The following is a 15,053-nucleotide window of genomic DNA, read 5'->3' as shown; positions in this document are numbered from 1 at the left end:
CTTTTTAAAGAGATGAGTGATAGAGCTAACACTTATCTGTAAGTTTTGAATTTATATTGTTTCTTCCCATGTACAAAACCATTTTTTTCCTATGAAGTTTTGTTTTTTGTGTTTTCTTTTATGTTGGAGGGTGTAAAGGAAAGCAGAATGTTTTATCGTGATTTTTGCTTCAGCAATTTTGGGACAAATTAAAAGTCCTAGAATTCTGAAAAAAAAAGTAAAGTAATAAATACAATCACTTATACAATATATACCATGTGAATATCACTCCATTGGTTATGGTGTCTCAGAAAGGACACATCTATGAAGGGGAGCAGAATTTGTCACCTCAAAAATATGTCTCTTTGGCATAAGGATTATTTTGTGCTCATTGTTTTTACACAAATAGCAAAAGCCCTGAAAATGAATAGACCTTCCTCTTTTGTAAGTGACATTTATTTTCACACTTCCCCAATGCAGAAGTTGTTTTCCCTTAAATAAAGGAGACACTTCACACCCCTGGACCTGGGATCTCAGATCTGTTCCCAACATTTCCTTTCAAGTTGTGTATCCAGAAAGACATCCAAAAGCAACCTTCTCTCTCTTCATGTTCCTTGTTTGAGTTTCCATTCAGCCCAGCTGTCTTCTACCTGGCTTCTCTTTCCTTGTGCACTTTGACTCCCAAGTCTTGTGTGTCCACACTTGACCCCCTGGGTTTCAGAAATCTGTGGTCAGGCCTGCTGCCACTGCCCAGGGAAGCAGTTCCTGAAGGGTCAGTTTCAGGATAGCAGAGAGCACGTCTGACCAAAATCAGTGTGAGCTCAGCACAGTACTTGTGAGCTCAGCATGTCCTGATGGGTCAGTAAATCAATCCCCTTCTGGCTGCTGTCTTCTGCTTCTGCTGCTAAGGTCAGCTGGCCACCCTGAAGTTCTGGCCCTCTTGGCAACCAAACCTTGATGTGTTCCTCATCTCCAAACCCTGGAAAGGGAGCTGTTATTCAAAGGTGTGAATCTGTATTAACATATCAACAGAGATGCTTCTAAGCCCCTTGCTTTGAGTTGGCCAATAAATTTCTGATCAAATTTCCAGGGAGGGATTTGGGGTTTGAGGAGATTTGTCTGCAGTGGATAAGATGTGGGACTCTTTTTTTTGGCCTCATCCCATGACTTGTGGGATCTTAGTACCCTAACCAAGGACTGAACCTGGGCCCTCAGCAGTGAGAGCACAGAGTCCTAACCACTGGACGACATGGGAATTCCCAGATTAGGAACTCTTAACTCTGAAGGAGCATAAGGGATAGTTTATTCTGGAAGGAAGTCAGTGTTCTCTATTCTTCCTTGATGTTTTTGGCCAAGTCAGTGAATTCTTCTGACCATTTTCTTTGGAGAACATGTCTGTTTAGACGACATTCTTATAGGTAGATGACCTTGGTGTATCTGACGACATGGGCAGGGAGTGGGGCTCTGTTACCTGTCAGGCAGACATAAAGATGAAGAACACTGTAAGGGAGCAGGGCTCTGGATCCCCCCGAGAGACCACACTGTCCCAGACACTTCACTGCCAAGGGTACCCAACCCCAACCCCCCACTGTGCTTGCTCCCCTGTTTAATCATTTTGACCTTAGAAAAGCTATCCCTCAAGCTTAACCCACATTTATCTTGAATGCTTAATGGACTGAACTTTCCTTCTAACAATCTATCCAAACCAACCGTTCCTATTACTAAGCACAGTGTTTGCCCCATTCTCAATTTTCTGATCTGGTTTGAAGAGGAGAAAGGAAGGTATCCCTGCTTCCACCAAGCATGATCTCTGAAGGAATAAGTTTTACAAACTTACCATGTTGATAGTAATTTGACTGTAGGGGGAGGTACAAACTAGATGTAACATAGCTAGACCATGGAAAAGAAGAGGAATGTTCTCCTGCCTCCAGTTTACAACTCGAAATAAGCTGGTGTTGTCTCCCCAGCCATCCCTTTCTCCCAGGCACAGCCTAAGCCATGGACCTTTTCCCATGCCCTCAGTCAGGATCCTGCTTATTTTTCCTATCACTCCTACCTGGAACCTCTTTCCTACTGTTTGTTCTACTTTATCCCCACTTCAACTTCTAAAAAAAATTCTCTCCTTTCCTCACATACTGTGTAAACTTAAGCAAAGGGGATGGGATATACTGGGTAACCAGGGAAAATGAGATCCCTGAGGCCCAAGAAATTCTAGGTAATCTTGAATAAGAAAAGAGGATGGGACACCTAAGATGAAATTCAGCTCTAAGGGTTCTTACCTTTGGGGGTATGTGCACAGTGGAATAAACGGTATTTGCCGGGTTTTCCTCTGGAATAGTGTTCTGTTAGAAAACAAAGAACAAACAAAAGAAATCATCACCTACACCCTGGGCCCTTGCAAGAAAAGTTATGACCAACCTAGACAGCATATTAAAAAGAAGAAACATTACTTTGCCAACAAAGGTCTATCTAATCAAACCTATGGTTTTTCCAGTGGTCATGTATGGATGTGAGAGTTGGACTATAGAAAGCTGAACATCAAATAATTGATGCTTTGAACTGTGGTGTTAGAGAAGACTCTTGAGAGTCCCTTGGACTGCAAGGAGATCCAACCAGTCCATCCTAAAGAAAATCAGTCCTGAATATTCATTGGAAGGATTGATGCTGAAGCTGAAACTCCAATGCTTTGGCCATCTGATGCAAAGAACTGACTCATTTGAAAAGACCCTGATGCTGGGAAAGATTGAAGTTGAGAGAGGAAGGGGACGAAAGAGGATGAGATGGTTGGATGGCATCACCGACTCGATGGACATGAGTTTGAGTAAACTCTGGGAGTTGGTGATGGACATGGAGGGCTGGAGTGCTGTAGTCCATGGGGTCGCAAAGAGTTGGACATGACTGAGCAGCTGAACTGAACTGAACTGAACTGAACACCCTGAGTCATATAGACAAGGCTAAAGAGACATCCAGAATCCAGAGAAGGGAAAGCAGAGGTGGGAGGAGATGGTGAGAGGGAAGAGAGAGTTCTGGAGCAGGAGCAGGGAATGAGAAGTATTCTTGCCCGTGACTGCCATTGTAATTATTAATGACTGTTTTCAAGAAGCAATTGCATTATTTTTAAACTGTGTTCTGTTTAAATCACTTAATAAATATGTAAGATAAATAAGTCCCATGAGCTATGAATCTCCCAAGTGATTAAAAAATAATTTGAAACAATACTGCTAATGTTGCGAACAAACTCAAATCAGAAGGGGATAAAACAATGATGACAACAATAACAAAAGCTCCTTCCAGGCCGGAGAAAGATATCCTGGGTCAGTAAAGTTTATTCCTGAACATCAAGGACAGTACTGTGGTCTCAAGCAGGGAATGTGTCTTGAGCAGGAGAAGAGGGGGATGTTGGGAAAGTGATCAATTTGATAAAAGTCAGGCTGAGTGGAGCACAGAGAGGGCTCTCCTGCGAGGAAGGAAGGAGTTCTCAGGACATCAACAACTTGGAAGAGGAAACGTAATGACTCCTCTTGGAAAAGTTGTAGGTAAGTGTAAGAAGATGCATCCTGATGCTGAGGCATTGACAGCTGGAGTAACACTTAAGATTTCTGAGGCTCCAAAGTGCTTTAATTCTTTCATTAAGTGGGCCAATGTGGAAAGAGCACTATGGCCCCTAAGGAGCAAGCCCAGCCTTGGCTACAATGATTGCTCCCAGGGGAACTTTTGAAGCTGTCTACCTTTTGAGTTTCTTGTCTCAAAACTGCCTCTCTCTCTTTTTTTCTGTAATCAATTAATCAATTTGGCTCTGCTGAACCTTAGTTGTGGCACATAGGATCTTCATTGCCAAGTGCAGTCTCTCTTAGTTGCAGCATGTGGGATCCAGCTCCCTGACCAGGGATTGAACCCGGGCTTTCTGCATTGGGAGTGTGGAGTCTTAACCACTGGACCACCAGTGAAGTCCCCAACTTGTCTCTTGTTATTTGGATTTCTTTCAACTTTATCTTGGGATTTTCTTTTCAAAGAGTTTTCTTTGAATTAACCTTGTGGTCACTGAAGCTTGATGACCCACTCGTGGGACGTGTTGGGTGTGGAACATCTGAGCCCCCTCCTGCTGGTTCCTTGAATTGCCTCAGAGGAAAAAGCATCTCTGAAGCCCATCTTCTGACACCATAACTCAAATATTATGTCAAAATCATATTTCTGTTTCCACCATCCTATACAAAAGGAATCAGGCCTGTTGAGTGGCCATTGAGCCAGGTGGGGGAAGGAGTGATTCCATGGATCACAGTGTTAGCATTCCCAGCTGGGTCAGAACCAAAGGCCATCAATTGCTGCACAGGAAAGAATCCATAAAGATGGAAGTGATACAGGTGCATTGGGTTTCAAGGGTTATACATTCTCATTTCTCATGTTCCCCAAATCCTTGGAAAAAGCTCAACTAAATAAAGGAAGGACTCAGAGGAGAATCAGGCCCCAGAAAAAAATGGGAAAGAACTCACATTAAAATAAGAGATTGTATCATACTCGGGCATCTCTTCAGAAATGGAAGGGAAGGGAAGAGTTTCCTGATGAGTGTCCAGTTCCTTCTTCTCTTCAATGAACTCTGAAACCAAGTTGAAAGAGAATCAGAGCTGGTCCTCCTTCCACTGGCCACCCCTATTGGTCCACCATCCCATTTGATTAACCCACTTAGGGTAAACAACCATCCTGACTTTCCTGTAACTGAAGGGTTTTCCAGTACATGGGACTTTCAATGCTAAACCCAGGAAAACTCCAAGATAGCCCTCATCACTTTGCTTCCCAAACTCTAAATAGGAAGCGGAAGAGATCATAAATGCTTCCAGGAGGGAAAGAAGATCTCAGTGTCTGTAGTTCATGCCTAACCAAGGCTTAGGTCCCTCCCTGATGCCCTAACTGGACAGTATGAGGGGGAACTCAAGAAGACAAATCAGCAGGGCTTAGGGACATGGGGTATAGCATGGAGAAAGACAGACAATGCCTTCTCCAAGATGAATATATCTAGACTGAGGTGGGGAGTAAAGGGAAATCTCTGGAGTTGATCCAATGGAGAGAATAGGGATGGGCTGGGGGCTCTGACAGGGATGGACTGACTGGAGGGTGCTGGTCTGTGGATCTCAGTGTTGGAGGCCATGGCCTTCCAGTCAGGGGAGCAGAGTCAGTTGTGTGGGGCCTGTGTCAGCAAGAGGGCTACGCTAGTAAGTCCCTCTGGAGGGAAGGAGAAGGCAGGCACTGGAGACGGAACTGAGAAGACCTTGGCCTTAGGATAGAAATTAAAATTTTCTCTCCACTCTAGAAATAAGGAGTGCCAATGGATGGTGCTGTCCTTTCGGACAGACTGTGGCTTCTTCATTTCTGCATCCTTAGTGCCAGCACGAAGATTGGCACATAGTCCAACATATGCTTGTTAAATGAATGAGGTAAAAGATGCAAGATTGAGGTAAACAGTACATACTCTACCTTTTTTTCTTTCTCTTTGTATGATCAAAATAATTAACACCAGTGCAAGGGAACAGAGCAGGATGAACGACAACAGGATGTAGAGGATCACGTAGGGAGCCTGGCCACCAGCAGCACCTTTACAAAGAGAATGGGTGGAGGCACAGGGCAGGGAGAAGAGTCAGCTAGGGAAAGTGGCCCAACTTTTGGAGCAATTGAAACCTTCCTCCCAGTCTGATGACTTCCCCGGGGCTTCTAGTTTTCTCAAAAGGTTTGTTCGCATGGGAACCAGGAGAAGATATAGATCTAAGAACAGGGGCTCCTGGAGAAAGAGGAGAGATGGTCACCTTCACAGAGATTCTGGGCAAAGATAGGGTTTGAGGAGTTGCTGCTGATGGGGTTAGTGGCCATGCAGATGAAGGTCCTGTCACTTTTCTCCCACCTCCAGGATATGGGGAGGATGGAGCCACTGTAGGATTCATTGGTTGCCTCGTCCATAGACTTCCAGCTGTAGGTTACATCCTGTTCTCCATGTTCCATGGAACATGTGAGATTGGTTACACAGGTGCCATTCTTATTGTCCTGCAGACCTATGATGACTTTGGGTTTTGACAGGTACTCTGTAAGAGAAATAGACAATCGAATAGACATCCAGTCTTTGTTTGAACAGCTTCAATATCAGGGAGTTCACCACTTTATGAAGGCAGTCATCCACCTTCGGATCTGATTCTGCTCACCATAGACACGCAGCTCATACTCCTGTGTGAGGGGCTCCTGGAGGGTTGAGCTGTGTATCTCCACACGGTAGATACCTGAGTCATTCTTCTTCAATCTGCTGAGCTTCAGGGAGTAGCCTTCATGTGGGAAATTCACTCTTTCCTTGTTACGCTTTTGGGTCACTATGATAAGGGCTTTTTTGTCTGCCGTTTTTGGCTGTATGGTGACGAGAGTGGTTGAATTGAAGACCCAGATAATGCTGTCAACTAGATTTACTGAGAGATTCAGAGGGAAAATCACAGACCCACCAATGGCACCAACCAGCTTCTTTGGGATTCCAGAGGCTGCTGGCCCTGCAGAAACAGAGAACCATAAACCTGAGTCCCTGCCCTTGCCACCAATTACTCACTCCCTTTGGGTCCCAGAAAGGTCCCAAGAAACCCTTTCAGTCTAACTTAACCAGCCCCAGGAAACCCTTTGGGACCTCCTCACACAAAGACAGTGAGGTCAGAACTCTGCCTGAAAGGGGTGATGGCAGGTAAGCCCACCCCATTTCCAGAGACCTCTGGTTGAAAAGACTAAGCTCTGAGGTACACTGTGAAACCCAGCTCCAGCTTTGACAAATTCCTATAGAGGGACAAGTAAGGAGGTTATTGTTCAAGCTCCACTTAGGACTTCCAGGCTGCTCCTGGGAGAGCCGATTTTGATGCAGATGAAGGTAGCAGTCTATGTGACCTGAGGTATGAGGTCTCAAGCATAAGCCAGAGCATTGAGAAGAAAGCTATAAGTTCTTAAAGACAATGGTAATGTAGAAGTTTGAGGATGATTTATTTTTCTATTTTTTAAGTTAATTTATTTTTTATTGAAGGATAATTGCTTTACAGAATTTTGCTGTTTTCTGTCAAACCTCAACATGAATCAGCCGTAGGTATACAAATATCTGCTCCCTTTTGGAACTCCCTCCCATCTCCCTCCCCATCCCACCCCTCTAAGTTGATACAGAGTCCCTGTTTGAGTTTCCTGAGCCATACAGCAAATTCCCGTTTGCTATCTATTTTATGTATGGTACTATCACCTCACACCGGTCAGAATGGCCATCATCAAAAAGTCTACAAACAGTAAATGCTGGAGAGGGTGTGGAGAAAAGGGAACACTCCTGCACTGTTGGGAACGTAAATTGATACAGCCACTATGGAAGACGGTATGGAGATTTCTTTAAAAAAAAAAAACTAGGAGTAAAACCACCATATGACCCAGGAATCCCACTCCTAGGCATATACCTTGAGGAAATCAAAATTGAAAGAGACACATGTATCCCATTGTTCATTGAAGCACTATTTACAACAGCTAGAACATGGAAGCAACCTAGATGTCTATCGACAGATGAATGGATAAAGAAGTTGTGGTACATATGCACAATGGAATATTTTTCTATTTTATAATAGAATGGAGGGAATTCAAGATCATCTCCAAATGAGGTTCTCATCCACTTGAGTTCCAATATCCTTTCTTAAGTGAAAAGGAAAAAAATGAGTGACTGGGAGCTTTGGAATATACCCAGGCTACCTTGTGATACTTACTCTGAACTATCAGGAATTGTAGTAGGGTTTTGATGCCCACTGTTTCCCCAATTTTTATTTCACTGCAATATTAATTCACCTCAAAAAGCATGACTTGCAAACAACCATCACTGATTTTGTGTCTCCAGGTGAAAAATAGCTAAGAATGACTGCTGAAAAAGCTTCCAGAAGTGGTTAACTGAGTATTTCTAGTGAACGAGTATGAGGAATAAGTCACCTTCTACCTATTAAGATCTGAAGGATGGGCTCTGGATGTAGCAGTGAGGGAACTTAGATAGGGACTAGCTGTTTGAAAATCCCTACTCTGATCTCATGTAACCCAAGCCAATGCTTAGGGCAAGAATTTTTTTTTTTTTTTCACAGTCTCATTTTACAGATCATGAACCACAGCCACAATGAGGTTAAGTGACTTACTGAAATACATGGTAAGAGGCAGACACTACCTCAGTACTCACAGGGTTAAGACCTTACACAGCATATTTTACAAATGAGAAAACTGAATAGTAGACGTTATTCAAGGTTCAGAAATAGTAGAAAAACTAAAACCAGAACTGAAGTCTTCTCCTTAAAGATGTTCTCTATAAAAGTAAAAACCCAAAGTTATTTTTCCTTCCTGGTTGGTCATTCTTCCATAAAATATTAAAATTTTGTGCTGTGTTGGTATAAAAATGAATGTAACACCTGTTAGATTTATTACTACATAGTCATTATTATTGCAATATTTTTTTAATTCAGATTAAAAAAAAATCAAAATGAAAACTCATGTGGGTCCCAGGCACTGTGCCTAATTGGGCCTGTGTGATTGACCAAGCATTCAGGCTGTTTGTTATTTCACAGCTAGATCTCTTACCATAATATTTTCTACCACCCCATCACTCATGTAACTCATAACCCTTCTAGTAAAACCCAAATTTCTGCAACTGGCATATCCAGGTATCCAAAATCATGAAAGCCTAAAAGTGTTAGTTGCTCAGTCATGTCCGACTCTTTGCTACCCCATGGACTATACTGTCCATGGGATTCTCCAGGCAAGAATACTGGAGTGGGTAGCCATTCCCTTCTCCAGGAGATCTTCCCAACACAAGGGTCAAACTCAGGTCTCCCATATTGTAGGCAAATTCTTTACCATCTGAGATGCCAGAAGAAGTTTTTTTTTTAATCTAAAATCATAATTCCTATTAGCACTCAACTACCCTAGAAAGCATTATTCCCAAATAACTATGTTGCTGTTCAGTTCAGTTCAGTTCAGTCACTCAGTCGTATCCGACTCTCCACGACCCCATGAATCACAGCACGCCAGGTCTCCCTGTCCATCACCAACTCCCTGAGTTCACTCAAACTCATGTCCACAGAGTCGGTGATGCCATCCAGCCATCTCATTCTTGGTCGTCCCCTTCTCCTCCTGCCCCCAACCCTTCCCAGCATCAGAGTCTTTTCCAGTGAGTCAACTCGTCGCATGAGGTGGCCAAAATATTGCAGTTTCAGCTTTAGCAGCAGTCCTTCCAATGAACACCCAGGATTGATCTCCTTTAGAATGGACTGGTTGGATCTCCTTGCAGTCCAAGGGACTCTCAAGAGTCTTCTCCAACACCACAGTTCAAAAGCATCAATTCTTCGGCGCTCAGCTTTCTTCACAGTCCAACTCTCACATCCATACATGCCCGTGGGAAAAACCATGCTGCTGTTACTAAGGGTTTATTCTGTTTCAAATATGTTTTTTGTAAATATTACACCTGTGACTTAGAGCAATCCTGAAAATTAGTTTCAGTTTTATCAGGGATCAAAACCTAATAAGCCATGGGCCAAATCTGGTCTGCCCTGTTTTGAAAATAAAGTTTTATTGGAACACAGCCATGTTCTTTCCATAGCATCAGTCTATGACTGCTTTTCCACTACAAAGGTTGAATTGGATAGTTGTGATAAAAATCATACTGCCCGCAAAACTTAAAATATTTACTATTTGGCCCTTCATAGCAAAAGTTTGTTGATTTGATTAAAAAAAAAAAAATAAAACCTCAAGTAACTTGTCCAAGAGCACAAAGCTAGCAGGCAATAATTTGAGGGTTTAACCCAATGTCATTCCAGCCCTGGAGCCTGAACTCTTTACACTACAGCTCAGTTTGAAGGTCCCTTGGCATTTGTTACACCTCCAGCCCTTTCCATTACTCCCCATCCTCAGTTCCCTCAAGGGTTTAGGTGTCCACTCTGAAGCCCAAGGGCCTCATGGAATCGCGATCTCCCACTCAAGTTCTTTCTTGACCTTCCTTCAGGTGCAAGCAGTTCTACCAATGCCCCAGAGTAAGGGAATCTGTTGCTACCAGATGTTGACCTAGTCCTCTGATTACAGGTCTTCAATCTTGACCAACTTATTTGTTAAATTTATCTCTGCAAGAACTGGTTTCTATTCCTGGGTGAATACTTTTTAGGAGTTGGTTTTTCCTTGCAAATATTTTCCTCTCTATAATTTATCAGTCAGGGGATATATCATTTGGATCATTCAAGCCTTTGTCAAATCATCCTGTTAAGTAAGCAGATTAAAAAAAAAAAAACTGCCCTCCTTGCTTCTCTAATACTAAGGGAAAGATGATTTTTCATTGCTCTCTCTTTGATTATCTCATGATGTGTCAGAATAGTCCCAGTAAATGTTACAGACAACAATTAATTTTATTTTGAATTTTTGATTTATCAATTGTTGCATTCATTCTTTTACTTCAATCACAAGATGGAAGGGGTGAATATTTTGAAGTCAAGTAAAGACTGGCTATGACTTGCCCCTAAGTAGGTGAATTTCCTGGATTAGGGCACATTTCAGTATATTTTTTTCACTTGAGGTTTGGGGGGATGTTTAAGTTAGGGAGGTGATAAAACTGTAAGAATGTGACTTCAGTATTTTAGCACTCATGCGGCACTTAAGCCATGAGTAAATAATTGTTCTTTTTACATCTCTACATATGTAGTTCTATCTCCCCAGGGTACATTTTAAGAAATGTGAATTTTGTGAAGACATAAAAAATGTCTTCAAATTCGTTGTTCCTTGTTAGAATGAAACTGCAGGACAATACAATGCAAATTGCCAACAGGAACCTAGATGGAGGATATTGTTCTGTCTTTATTGTATCTTCAGGATGAGAAGAAGTATCTTAAAAGATGAAAGTGGTTCCATGCCATTCCCTTATGTGAGCTCAGAGGTTAGGGGGCTGGACTGGTGAATCCTAACCAATTTTGCTTCCTCTTCCCAGTTGACTGTTTCTTGATCCAGAAACAAGACACTTCTCTTCTCAGGTGTTAAGACTGAACTAAAGCTTCCCTTTCTTGGATGGCTTCCCCACCTTCAGTGTGTGGCCCTCTACAGGGTTTTACCACATCTGGGTAGGTTATGTTCTGCTCACTCAGGCATTCCTTCTTTTAACAAGAGTTTGTTTAGCTTCATATTTTGGCCAGATACTGTTTAGGAACTGGAGGGTATAAATGGGGAGCCAAATAATCATGATCTTTGCACTCATGGAGTTGGAAGAGAGTCATTAAATAAGTAGCAACACGTGTTGTGAAAGGGGAAGTGACAGATACTTAGGGAACACACAGTGGGGGGTGGGGGATGTAACGTGTGATCAGAAGAGCCTAGAGAATGGGTGGCTATTCCCATCTATCTACAAGGCCTGGAGGTTTGGGCCCCGTGAGAGTCCCACCTGGATCAGTGCAGTGAACACTGTAACTTCCTCCTCTGCATCCATCTCGCTCTTTCCTCATTTTGCAGCAGCCAAATGGTCTGGATAAGACTGACAGGCACTCAACTCAAGTATCAGCCTTCCTCTGGCATTAGTTCAGGGGTATCACATGTCCCAGGTTGATTGTATCTAGAGAAGCCCAGGATTTTTGCTCCTAGGCAAGCAAAAGTTGATGCTGTGGGATGATATGAAGCCTTGGACGGCCATTCACTTAACCACCAGACAAGCAACCAGGACTCCCCCCTCAGCTGGTCCCCAGTTTATGTCCTAACTCACGCCTTTGTTGGTGCTTTATCCTTTTCTCTGCCCATTGAAATTGTATTGAATACTCATAAAGCCTCCTTCAAAGCCCTTCCCTGAGAAAGTCTTCAACTCTTTCTCACACTTAATCCCTTGAAATTCCACCATGATTGTCATTTTATCTTCCACTTTAAATTCCCCAGAAGGAGCTATTCCCTGGCAGGTGACTAGACATACCATTTTGCTGTGAGTTAGCAGAAGACTAATCTACAGACATTAGGTTCGAGATCCTGTGGTGATGGGGTCTGGGATCTCATCCAGGGATAAGTGGAAATGACCTCTCCTCTCAGGCAGCTTGGGGCAGTGTAAAACAGTTAGAACTCTGGGCTAACTGGGTGTCAGGAGACTTGGGTTCCATTCTGGTTCCTCTGTAATAGTAACTCCAGCAATGAATACTTGGTATAATGAGTACTCCCTTTCTTGATCCTCAAAGCAACTCTGTGTGATAGAGATTAAGCTGCACTTTATAGATAAAGAAATTGGGGCTCCAAGATGCTGAGTGACTTTCCCAAGACCCCAAACTGGAAAGTGGCAGATGTGATAAGAGGAGATAGTTCCTCAGCCTCCTCTAAAGACCCTCATTCTTTCCACTTCTGCCTCCCACTGCTGCTTTGACTTTCAGTATTCTAAAGTCTCACAGGAGGAAAGGCATAACCTTTATTCACCAGAATTTGGGTGACGATGAAGGGTGAATACAGATGTGAAGGCTTTTTTTTTGAGACACACAGAGCAGTCTGAACCATGGTGATGGGCACAGGGGTAGCAAAGAGACAGGCTTTGAGAATGCTTCCTATTTTTTGGTCTCATTTCTACAAGAATGGCTAAAAGTGAGATTTCCCAAAACCTCTTTTGGGTGGCTTCTCAGCAAGGTAAGCTTCTTAGAAGGTCATCTGGACCCTAATGCATACACATGAGTCACTGGCTAATACACACCAAAAGAGTATGTCCAATCACTGCACAGGGAGATAGCTCCTACTGTGAGCATTCCCACCTACTTTTGGAAGTGGAGGGAGCTGAGGAAGAAGACCCTTTGCTTTCTGCCGTGGCCAAGTCTCAGATATTTTTGGCACCAGGAGAGTCAACCCTAAGATGCTCTTCATAACAAGAAGGGACCACAGCTCCTCCCCTTTGCCACATGCCTTTCCTTTGTGTTGTCACCTCCCAAACCTTCCTTCTTGTTTGTCTCTTCTTATCTTTTTCAACACCTCCCCAATACCGTCTCACCCACTTTTTCTAATTTCATTTTATTAACTTTTTCCTAAACACTACTGTATAATAGAATAACCATAAAATTGTGCCCATTTTCCAGATGAGAATACTGAGGCTGCAAGAGTTACTCCTAGCCTCTCTGAATTTGGCTAGGGTGATTCTTGGTTGGTGCATCCACATTCTGACAATGGAGTTGTCAGAATGCCTATCCTTCTTGGGCATTTCTGGTGCCTACCTTGGCTTCATGTACCTGGAGAAGGAAGGAATCCCTGGGGAAGATTCAGCTCAAGTACACATTTATCAAGCACTTTTCCTGGGAGTACAGTGTTAGCCAGTTAGTTTGCTGTGATGAAATGAGCACTAGCTTTGGAAACTCAATCTCTGCTCTACCTCCTAATAGCTGTATGATCTTGCCTAAGACATTTGACTTCTCAGAGCCTACATTTTGGGGATAATAACACCTATCTTGTAAACTTGTGAGGAAATTGTATGAAAAGTGCCTTGTGTAATAGGAGCTTAATAAATGGTGATTTATTATTATATTGTTTTGCATTTAATATCTCATTTAAAACATCACAATAATTTGCAAGTTAGGTTTCATTTTCAGTTACGTATTTGTAAGCAAAAAGTTTCAGAGGCTAAGAAACCTATTCACAAGAATATAGCTACTATCAAACTCAGGACTTCTTGTTCAGGGGCAGCACTCCTTCCATGGTCCTACTTCCTGGAAGCTCTAGAACAATCTTGGATTGTCCTTTCAATCACAGAAGGTATAGCATGCAGGCTGCCACAGTCTCTTGGAGCAGGGCACACACTTGCAACCTGCTGCCCCAGGTCAGGTTTCAGGTGAACACCTGGGTTTTGAAAAGTCCTGCCATGTTTTCCCCACCTCACCATCCCCAAGTTCCACTTCTGATCACCATTTCCGTTCAGGAGTGGTTTTTAAAGTGGGGGTCTATACCAGGACCAGGTGCTTCCTAAAAATGGCAACTTCTAACGAACTCAAGGAGGGTGAGAGTCTATTGATGCTGAACACTTCAAGAGGTCTGGTGGTGGGGAGGAAAGGATTGGTTTTCTAAGCAGAGACTGATTGGATTGCTTGGGTTAAGAGAGAAAAATCCAAATGTTCTCTGCCATTAAAATGATGGTTAAATGCATAATCATTTAAAATATTTTTCTAAATAATATATATTTAAATTGATGTAAATATAAAACACCTGGGCTTCCCTGGTGGCTCAGTGGTAAAGAAACTGCCTGCCAGTGCAGCAGATGCAGGTTTGATCCCTGGGTCAGGAAGATACCCTGGAGACAGAAATGGCAACCTTCTCCACTATTCTTGCCTGGGAAATACCATGGATAGAGGAGCATGGCAGGCTACAACCCATGTGATAGCAAGAGTTGGACACATCTTAGTGACTAAACAACAATGAAAATATAAAACATAGAAATACATGTATAAATATATTTAAATAAAATATTTAAAATATATATTTTTAAGTAAATAAATATACACTTGGACCATCTCACCATCTCATTTTGTTTTTAAAATTACTCTCAAAATGAGGGAAAGCTGAGGTCTGAAGAAGATGACATTCTTCACTTAATTCATGGCAGACTCCAGATTAGAACACAGGTCTTCCTGATACCCAACACCGCTTCTTTCAGCCCTCCCTTCCCTGGGACAGTCAGAAGAGCAGTCAACCCCCAAAGTCATTCCTTCTCCTTTCCATCCAGTCTCTTTCTGCCCTCTGTGATTCAGATACCACAGGAAACGAAAAGCAATATTACATGAGAGATAGAGCCTGCTGAGTTGAGCCAGAGGTCCAGAGTGGAGCCAGGAGCCTGGAGCTACACCCAGGATGGGGTAGACAGTCAGGATGATAAGAGGATCTGGTTGCACTCACCTGTGAGCTGGCAGAGGAGAAAGATGAAGCATGCTGGGGCGCCAAGCATATTGCTCTGTGGATGTCAGTCACTGAAATAAACCCACTTCCCTTCTGTAGTGCTTATATCTCTTCCCCAGTTGAAAGGCGGGGTCATGGGATGACAGTGAGTCATCTTAATGACTTTTCCCCCCTATGCTTACAAGGAATGA

At 42.9% G+C, this 15,053-nt stretch overlaps 1 protein-coding gene across 2 annotated transcripts; it reads right to left on the bottom strand.

Annotated features, from left to right (window-relative positions):
- Positions 1-401: 401 nt before the first annotated feature.
- SLAMF7 (SLAM family member 7) lies at positions 402-15,001 on the bottom strand. Of its 2 annotated transcripts, XM_055402179.2 has the most exons (7): positions 14,863-15,001; positions 6,165-6,497; positions 5,775-6,047; positions 5,449-5,565; positions 4,470-4,573; positions 2,259-2,321; positions 403-1,450 (listed from the first exon to the last, which is right to left on the bottom strand). In XM_055402179.2, the coding sequence occupies exons 1-7, from the start codon at positions 14,909-14,911 to the stop codon at positions 1,379-1,381; spliced, it is 1,011 nt and encodes a 336-aa protein (XP_055258154.2). In that variant the 5' UTR covers positions 14,912-15,001; the 3' UTR covers positions 403-1,378. The 2 variants fall into 2 exon arrangements, with proteins under 2 accessions (XP_055258156.2, XP_055258154.2); XM_055402181.2 differs by lacking the exon at positions 5,449-5,565 and having other exon boundaries at positions 402-1,450.
- Between the last annotated feature and the right edge of the window lie 52 nt (positions 15,002-15,053).

The sequence above is a fragment of the Moschus berezovskii genome, chromosome 4, assembly GCF_049115385.1.
Source record: "Moschus berezovskii isolate FMDL1 chromosome 4, NW_MosBer_1.0, whole genome shotgun sequence".
In the NCBI taxonomy this organism is placed as follows: domain Eukaryota; kingdom Metazoa; phylum Chordata; class Mammalia; order Artiodactyla; family Moschidae; genus Moschus; species Moschus berezovskii.
The sequence above is the reverse complement of the archived record's forward strand: the minus strand, read 5'-3'. Positions and strand labels throughout refer to the sequence as shown.

Excerpts from the sequence above, each read along its gene's own strand:
- SLAMF7 (XM_055402179.2), bottom strand. The coding sequence starts at position 14,911 with ATGCTTGGCGCCCCAGCATGCTTCATCTTTCTCCTCTGCCAGCTCACA. Across the intron at positions 6,048-6,164 it reads GTATGAGCTGCGTGTCTATG|AGTACCTGTCAAAACCCAAA; the intron begins GTGAGCAGAATC and ends TTTCTCTTACAG. Across the intron at positions 4,574-5,448 it reads ACAAAGAGAAAGAAAAAAAG|AGTTCATTGAAGAGAAGAAG; the intron begins GTAGAGTATGTA and ends ACTTGGTTTCAG.